General features: G+C 44.1%; 1 protein-coding gene across 4 annotated transcripts in view; it reads left to right on the top strand.

Annotated features, from left to right (window-relative positions):
• The window catches only part of FNIP2 (folliculin interacting protein 2), a 101,587-nt gene that overhangs the window by 49,309 nt on the left and 42,546 nt on the right, over window positions 1–9,732 (top strand). For all 4 annotated transcript variants that reach the window (XM_014535007.1, XM_005860528.2, XM_005860527.2 and 1 more), the window contains one exon: window positions 8,159–8,288. In XM_014535007.1, coding sequence (XP_014390493.1) covers window positions 8,159–8,288 — 130 coding nt within the window. The remainder of the gene's footprint in view (window positions 1–8,158; window positions 8,289–9,732) is intronic.

The following is a 9,732-nucleotide window of genomic DNA, read 5'->3' as shown; positions in this document are numbered from 1 at the left end:
ATCCGGGACACCCTTCAGGGCAAACCAACCGGCCCCCACCTGTGCACCAGGCCTCTATCCTATATAGTAAAAGGGTAATATGCAAACTGACCCTAACAGCAGAAAGACTGGGAATGACTGGTCACTATGACACACACTGACCACCAGGGGGCAGACGTTCAATGCAGGAGCTGCCCTCTGGTGGTCAGGGCGCTCTCACATGGGGAGCTCTACTCGGCCACAAGCCAGGCTGACGGCTGCCAGTACAGCAGTGGTGGTGGGAGCCTCTCCTGCCTCCTCACCAGCGCTAAGGATGTCCGATTGCTGTTTAGGCCTGCTCCCCGCTGGCAAGTGGACATCCCCCGAGGACTGCCGGGCTGCCAGAGGGATGTCTGATTGCCATCTTAGGCCCAATCCCTCGGGGAGCAGGCCTAAGCCAGCAAGTGGTCATCCCCCGAGGGGTCCCAGACTGCGAGAGGGCACAGGCCGGGCTGAGGGTCCCCCCCCCCCCAAGTGCACAAATTTTTGTGCACCGGGCCTCTAGTAAACTAAATAATAAGCTCACAGTGACTTTTACATTGTAATATTAGCAGTTTACTTACAGGTCTTTGCCTTACTCCCTGAATCTTTGGAATGAATTAAGGAAGTCAAGTGAGAAATACATATATATTTTTCAGAATTTAATATTCATAGACTTTTACTTATAAATTTGAGAACCATTTTTCTAGTGTCATTGTGGAAGATGAGATGTAGAAGTGGAAGCCAAGAAGGAATATTTTTGCTTACCAAAAGATTGGAAGCATCCTAAGTGTTCATCACTGGGGATTGGCTCAGTGACATACTTCCCAGTAAGGGAATACCATGTGGCAGTTAAAGGGATTGAAGCAGCTTGGCAGGCCTTGGAATAGAAAGTTCTCTTTGGGTGTAGCAACAGTGTGTTACAGTAAACTATCATTTATGTTTCCAAAAAAAGGCATATACAAGATTTCTCTACACATGAAGATAGATAATTATGCACATAGGCTGTCTCTGAAAGGGATACAGCTGGGGTAGGTATGGAGGGGAAATGCATTCTCATTGTATTTTCTCTTGGATATTTTGAATGCATCCTCTGTACATATATAAATAAAAAAGATGAATGATTTTTAAGAGGTTCTTTTAGTGGCTGCCATCAGAAATATTTCAAGTAAAGTCTTAGAAGAGGGATGAGTTTCAGCCATCCCAGGAGGTAATTTGGCAGGGCTGGGTGACAGGTGGGACACACAGGAGATGGGGCAGGAGGGAGGAGCCAAGGGTGACGCTCCAGTTCCTAACTTGGGAAAAGAAGCAACTTGGGTTGATGGCGTTAACCAATTTAGGCAAAGCAGGAGACAGATACTGAGATCACTTTTATTAGAAGTGTCTGTAAGTTGTCCAGCTCTGGGTAGTCAGCTGTAATTTAGAAATAGGAAGCTGGCTCTAAAGAGATGAGTTGGGGCAGAAACTAAAATTTGGAAATCTTGGGTGCCCGAGTAGAGTAAGGTTCAGAGGGCTGGGATTGAGTCCAGAGTCACTGAGCCTTGTTAACCTACCACCTTAATTCAGAATTTAGATTCTCTTCCTCACCAAAATGTCCACCTCATCAACCAGAAAAAATAATTTCCCCACTCTCTGTGCAACTTCATTTCCTCTGTTCTTCAGAGCAGTAAAATAAACTGAAGATCAGTATGAGGAAAACTTCTAGTATGTACTGTGAAACATTTTTATTTGGGCGTTTTAAAATGAACCCTCAGGGTAAGAACACACAGCATCATAGTGTTTAAAGAGGCCGTGTGTCTGGGCCGCTGTGCAGATACAGGATGGAGCCCACACCCAGAATGTGGCTTGGATGTCAAGACTGATGACACCACACACACACCAAGAGGGCGTGAGGTTTATTACCACAGACCGAGGCTTTCTGCTGAGAGCACGGTGGCTTCTCAAGCTGGTCAGAAAATGACTTGCGGGAAAGGGAAAGGAGACTGTTTGGGGGTGGGGTTATGGTGGTTAGGGAGTAGGTCCAGGTGAGGGGTGCTGCACATGGTGTGAACTTCCTACCAGCTCCAAGGAGGGAGTACCCAGGCTTTCTCATCGGCTTGCCCGGATATGGTGGTGGGGGGAAGGTGGTGGAGGGGAGGAGGGGATGGTGTGAAGCTTAAAAGCTATCAGCAGTCAAACATCACACAGTGGAGTCCAACTTTTTATTACCACAAGGGTCACCATTGAATAATGCAAAGTGACATCCCATTTGTACCTGATACAGTGCTTTGTAGAGAGTTGCAGGATTCCAAGAGTGTGCTGTTCCTGTTTGTTGTCTGTGTAGGGGAAGGGCCGTGGCACCGTGTTGACCTCGCGTGCATCCATTATGGGAAACGGCTTGAACTGCCATTTATCAGTCTTGGCGGTATAACTTGTGCTCCTACCCACAGCTGTAGCTACCCTCAGCTATCCACGGCTTGGAGAATGGGAGCCCTAAGGAGCTGCTAGGAGGTCATCTACCACTCATGTCTCCGTCTCTCCTGGGCAGTTCACATGGGACAGTTTCTCATCACCTCCAGGGTTCTGATGAGATGTGGAGTTTTCTGCCCAGGCCCCTAGAGCTGCAGAACATAAAGCTGGCTCCCCAGCAGCAGGGGGCCCCCACAGCTTATGTTGCAGGCATCTGACCCCTTTTGTGTCAGTGTTGTCCTTTTTTGGTGTGTGGGAAAGGATCACTGGGAACTGGCACCTTTGGCTTATTCTTCTGTCTTTGTCACTAACACACTATCCAAATCTTTACTGTCAACTCTTTACCTTGGGCTTTGCTTTCTCTTAAATGTGTGAACGTGGCAATCTGAACTGTAACTTGGGCAGAACTCAATTTCTTCATTTCTTTAGATTTCTCATATTTCAAGGCAGATCTTTGATATTCTACTGCAATGGATATTTTATTTTCTTCAATTTCACAATTTGTGGACTCTTTAGCTTTAGCTTTTTCCTTTGTAGGTTTGCCATAATGATTTCAAAATACCTTATTTTTTAAAATAGGCTTTATTTTTTTAGAGTAATTTTAGGTTCACAGCAAAACTGAGTAGACGGTACAGAGATTTCCCCACCTCTACCCCATGCATATCCTCTCCTGTTATCAAATCACCCACCAGAATGGTACATTTTTCAGGAACAAATGGATGTTAGTTGAAGAGTTCTTCTCAGTCAGGAGGGTTGGGGAAAAAGCACAAATTTTTAAATTGGGAGTTAACCAGGTACACAGTGTTAACAGTAATCTGGTGATGGGATTTTGACTAATTTTTATTTTCTCATTAGCGAACAAAACTGCAAAAGTCTTTGTAATCCATGTATGTATTATCATTTTTTCTAATTACAAAAGGATTCTACAAAGAAAAGTATACTGAAAATCTTAAGGAGCTTTAGACATAGCACTTTTGAAGCTTAAATTGAGCCTAGGAATAATTTATAAGTCTCATATTTTATAACCAATTGGAGAATTTGTTTACCCAGCTCACAGAGCTAATTGGGAGCACGGCTAGGGCTGGAATGCTCCCCACTGAACTCCCGTGTAAAAACTCTCCAGTATCCAGTAGATGCCAGGCCCCATAGCAAAAGGAGTTTGCATCAACTGGGCAGAGCCTGTGCAGCTCTATTTATTTTTTTATTCCCCACCCTAGGATATGTTTTTTTTTTTTTAAAGATTTTTTTTAAATATATTTTATTGATTTCTTACAGAGAGGAAGGGAGAGAGATAGAGAGCTAGAAACATCGATGAGAGAGAAACATCGACCAGCTGCCTCCTGCACATCTCCCACTGGAGATGTGCCCGCAACCCAGGTACATGCCCTTGACCGGAATCGAACCTGGGACCCTTCAGTCCGCAGGCTGACGCTCTATCCACTGAGCCAAACCGGTTTCGGCCCTAGGATATGTTTTTATTGACTCTAGAGAGAGAAGAGAGAGACATTGATGTAAGAGGGAGAAACATTGATCTGTTGCCTCCCATACGTACCTCAACCAGGGATTGAACCCACAACCTTTTGGTGTACGAGACGACACTCCAACCACCTGAGACACCTGATAGCGCACAGCTCTGTTTTTATCAAGCTCCTCAGGTGAACAGGCTGCACAGCAGAGCTCAGGCGTTGTATCGCACTGCACTGCCTTTCAGATTGAGCCTCGCCAACCAAATGTTGATTGGATAGCTGGATCCACTCTTTACTCATGAAAAATGACAGTAGTTTGTGGGCCAAAATTAGGCCTGATTTTGTATTTGAGAGTTGTAACTGTATTGTTTCTTAGGGTGTCTGATTGATATATACCACAGTACTTTTCCATAAAAATCTTATTGAGTAATCCTATATAATAAAACCCTAATATGCAAATCGACCGAACAGTGGAACGACCAGTCTCTATGACACGCACTGACCACCAGGGGGCAGACGCTCAATGCAGGAGCTGCCCCTGGTGGTCAGTACGCTCCGACAGGAGGAGCGCCACTCAGCCAGAAGCCGGGCTCAAGGCTGGTGAGTGCAGCAGCGATGGCGGAAGCCTCTCCTGCCTCTGCGGCAGCCCTAAGGACCCCTTGGTGGACATCCCCCGAGGGGTCGTGGACTGCGAGAGGGCACAGGCTGGGCTGAGGGACCCTTCCTGCCCCCCCCCCCGCCCCAGCGCAGGAATGTCGTGAACCGGGCCTCTAGTCCTATATAATAAAACCCTAATATGCAAATCGACCCAATGGCAGAATGACTGATCGCTATGATGCACACTGACCACCAGGGGGCAACTGTGTTGAGCACCTGCCCCTTGGTGGTCAGTGCTCTCCCACAGAGGGAGCATGGCTCAGCCAGAAGCCGGGCTCACAGCTGGCGAGCACAGTGGCAGTGGTGGGAGCCTCTCCCGCCTCCGCTGCAGGCGGGTGGTAAGGAGTGAGGGATCCCAGACTGCAAGAGGGATGTCTGTGTCTGCCTGCCCGAGCAGTCCCAGACTGCGAGAGGGCACAGGCCTGGCTGAGGAACACATACACACACACACACACACACACACACACACACACACACACACTGCACGATTTTCGTGCACCCGGCCTCTAGTATTAAGATATTTTTGATGAGGAAATGCTGGATAGCTCTTAGCCAGCACTTTAGCTTAATATTTCATTTGTATGCCATAGACATTCTTATTCAGCATTTTTTTAATGAGGAGAAAAGGAATAGTCTCTTCTCTTTTTTATTTTAATTTTTTGCCTTCCCTTTCATGTCTCTATTTACAAATCCTAGTTTCTTTTCATAATTAGCCAATCAGCATTAATAACCATTTAGTATTCAGAAATGTATTAATTAGTCCACCTTTTCCAAGAATTATCAGAGAGTGAATAGCTAACATTCATCGTGTGGGGCTCTGGACTAAATGTTTTATATGGATTGATTTAATTCTCACAGGAACCTTAGGAAATAGATCAGTGTTTTTCAAACTATTTTTTGTCTGTAACACATGCAAAGGCATTTCACATCATGATCCAGTAACAAACATCTTTATAAACAACAAACAAAAGTTTCATCAATTAATATTAACACTGCACTATACTGTTTTTAAATGTTGGTTTCAATCCACTAAATAATTCACAACACACTAGCACAGTGGTTGGCAAACTCATTAGTCAACAGAGCCAAATATCAACAGTACAACAATTGAAATTTCTTTATATTAGAAATAACATCAAAAAATGAATGACAATGAAAACAGTCAAGGAGAGAGAACTTCAGTTCTGTTCAATAACAACTTACTCACTACTGAGAAGCCAGGAAAGAAGGAAGGGAATGGGAGAAATACAAATTAATTATAATCAAGGGTCTAGGGCAGTGGTCGGCAAACTCATTAGTCAACAGAGCCAAATATCAACAGTACAATGATTGAAATTTCTTTTGAGAGCCAAATTTTTTAAACTTAAACTATGTAGGTAGGTACATTGTTATTAACTTAATTAGGGTACTCCTACGGCTTAGGAAGAGCCACACTCAAGGGGCCAAAGAGCCGCATGTGGCTTGCGAGCCGCAGTTTGCCGACCACAGCACTAGCAGATTGCGGCTTTTATGGAAAATACTGAGATGTGGTACTATATTGTCTCCATTTTACAGATGAGAAAGCTGAGAGGTTAAGTAACCTACCCACGTGTCACAGCTGCTGAGTGGCAGAGCTGGGATTTGAACTAGGAGCTTGGGATCTTACAGTTTACTAAACTGAATTATATAGCAATACAATTTCCAGAATAAATTGTATTGCTCTGTATATCACCACAGTCTTGCTTCTGTGCTGGGATAAAAATGTTTGTAATACAAGTACTACCCCTCAACTGTCCTCCACCTGCCAACAGAAGTGTATTTGCTCAGCGGAAGACAGGGAACCCTGAAGATTTGGGAGTAGGGAACGAGGACCTTCTGGATTTTATAGGAGACATTGAGAACTTGGGAGGTGGGGCAGAAATTTCTAATTGGATTTTTTTATTAAGTAATTTTGTGTGGCTTTGAGGAAAAAACTCTCTTTTATCTCCTTTCAAAATTCTCAGTAAAATTACTAACTCACTGATATTTGAAATGTGGATTTGATTTTGGAGATTTACGTCCAGGCTTAAATCAAGGCTGAAGCCAGATTGGAACAGAGGCCACCTGATGGAGCCAGCCACATCTGGGTAACACTTTAATGCAGAAGTGCTGTATATGTAGTAAACATTTATTCAGTGTCTGCTGTATTCAGGGCACTGTCCTGGGTACAAGGCACACAAAGCATCTCATAGGCCTCTGCTGTGGGCAAAGCATCTACATTTTATAGCCTGGAAAGCTCATTGATATTCTTCTAGACTTGAAGCTTCATGCAGGCCGATACGTGTATGTCTTGTCCACCACTGTATCCTGCACAACATCTGGCACATGATAGACACTCAGCATTAGCTTACTGAACATTGACTAATAGCCAGGTAACTCTTGTAGTATTTAAAAACTGAGGTCAGAGAGCCAGATTATTTCCATCTGCCTGTAAAGCATACATAAAAATATAATAGTCATTTGGAGAAACTGCCTTGTCAAGTGATATCAGTGAGCATAGTCCACTATGATTACTGAAGTCAGTTTCCTTTGCCCTGTGATTTGCTTCTGAAAATGTTGTCTAGCCATCTGTAACACCCCATTTCCTTTTCCACTGGACCTAGTAACATTTCAGTATGTAATTCCTTAGCCCTAGGGAAGTAAAAGGGGAAAGTCCATCTCCTTTCATTCTTCCAAACCATTAGACATCCTCCGAGCCACTGTGATTTGAAAGAAACCCTGTGCCTACCTGAGATGGACCAGTCCCTCCCTGCCTGTTAGAAAAGTGTGGGCCAGCATGCCATCTCATAACTGACTGCAAGCCCAAGTGCAGGCATCTAGTATTATGTATCAGGAGGAAGCAGAGAGAGGCTCGGAGGCAAATAGGTAATCCAAGCAGAAAATGGATTTAACCCTTTTCCGTCCAACGTGGAGGCTGACTCGACAGACCAGGCGCTAGGAGCAGGTCCAACGTCGAGGCTGAGGTCGACACCGCAAACCAGTTCAACATTCAATCCTGTCAATTAATTTGGATCAGACTCTTTGAATTTAAAAAATAAAATTGGACCGCAAAGGGTTAAGATTAGAGACTGGAGGTGGGGCGGGGGGAAGGCGGGGTAAATATTGTGTATTTGGTGATGGGCAGCAGGAGAGAAGATATTACGTGGAGCAAATACTTATTTGCCTATATTTCATCTAGATTTACTTAAACCTGTGTAAGTAAACATTGTGCAAATATTTCATTGGTTACCAGGTGGCAATATAATCAGTTATGTTATATGTGGACCATTTTATGAGCAATATGCACTCTGCACTCTAATTGAATGAGTAATAATTACTTTGCATTCATAATATGGGGCCAGGTAATTGATGCACTTGCTAGGTTTGTAATCCCTGTTTCTCTTCATTTGTTTTCCTTTTTAAAGGATGTTTCCTTTGCTGTACATAAGTCTTAATAAGGGAGAAGTTATGTCTCCCCCTCCTGGCTATGACTGGTAGAACCTAAAAATTTAGGTTATTTGCATGTATTTTTTTATTTAGCTACACAGTATTCATTTACCACAACTTTCAACTTTTAACTTTCCTCCCTACAGCCTCCCTAAGCAGCCTCTTGATTACACCGTTCCCATCTCCAAGCTCCTCTACATCCTCTTCTAGCAGCTACCAGCGCCGCTGGCTTCGAAGTCAGACAACAAGTTTGGAAAATGGCATCATTCCAAGGAGGTGAGCTGCAAGTTTCCTCTTGCTGAGAAGGGGAGTGGTGCAGGCAGCTTGGTGGGGCTGGCAGGACACTGAGCTCACCTATTGTCAAGGGAACAAGAGAGCTAACACTTTTTGATGAGCCTCAGTTTAGCCTGAGAGTTTACAAGTTAAAAGTTTTCTGGAAAGAACAAATAAAAAGAACAATAAAAATCTCCTGGTTTGGAATACACTGGGAATTGTCCAGATGGTTGTGTCGTGTATAAACTATGTATGGTGTTCATTTAAAATGAGTATGCTCTATGTTTTCATTGGCTTCCTTCCAAATGTAGCTCTTGTACATTAGGAGGGTGGAATAAATCTCTTCCTTGGGTTATGGTGACTCCAGTGTGAAAATATATGAACTCAAAGATTGGGACATACTCTCTCTGTAAAACTTAAATTCTTAAACTAAACAGTCATGAATCAGATTATGAATAGAGGTGGCATCAAGATATTTTCTGCCTTCATTTCAGTTGATTTTTATTATTTTTTAATTACCAGTTGACATTCAGTATTATTTTACATTAGTTTTATGTGTGCAGCATAGTGATTAGACATTTGTATAATTTACGAAGTGACCCCCCTGATAATTCTAGTACCCACCTGGCATGCTTTTAGATCTGAAGTTTAGTTATATTCAAAATACATCTTTTTGGCTTATGATGATGTTACATCAATAGCTTCCAACCTCTTCTTTCTACAACCCAGAAACTCAAAAGGGAATCAAGATAGGTTGTACCTATGAAAACTCACATGTAAATTGGCTGATAGTAAATTGACTAGTACTCACCATGTGTAGGCAATCTGTGAAAGTAAAAGTTGATTCAGGTGCTTGCCTGCATTTGGGTAGTCTGAAGATATATACCACAAATCCTATATAATAAAAGAGAAACATGCAAATTAACCATCCCTTCGCTATGCTCACCAGCCAATCCAAGTGAGCATGCAAATTAACTTGACAAAGATGGCGGTTAATTTGCATATGCAGGTGTCAAGCGCCCCAGGAGGCGATGGCAGCTGCGGGCTCCCGGGACTATTGCCGGCCCCAGGAGGCGAGGCCGTAGCCACGCCCGCGGGCTCCCAGGACCTTGCTGGCAGAGAGCAGAGCGGGAGAGCGGGAGGTTTGGAGGACTTGGCAGAGCAAGAAGCCGCTGGACATAAAGCAGAGCGAGAGAGAGGGCGGTTTCGAGGGCGTGGCTCCCTCTGTCACCCCAGCTTCCTCATCACAGCTGTGGAAACTGACAGCAGGGAGGAGGAAGTCCCACCCCCATAGAATCAGCCTTTGGTCAGACAGCTCTCAGCGGCCTGACAGCCAGGACTCTCATTCACCTGCATCTCAGACCGTGACAGTAGAGAGGTGGGACTATGTCTAAAGAACAACTGTTGATACAACGTAGCTCTGCAGCCGAAAGATGCCGGCATTATC

Source organism: Myotis brandtii, unplaced genomic scaffold (assembly GCF_000412655.1).
Source record: "Myotis brandtii unplaced genomic scaffold, ASM41265v1 scaffold136, whole genome shotgun sequence".
NCBI lineage: Eukaryota > Metazoa > Chordata > Mammalia > Chiroptera > Vespertilionidae > Myotis > Myotis brandtii.
This window is presented reverse-complemented; position numbering and strand designations above follow the sequence as displayed.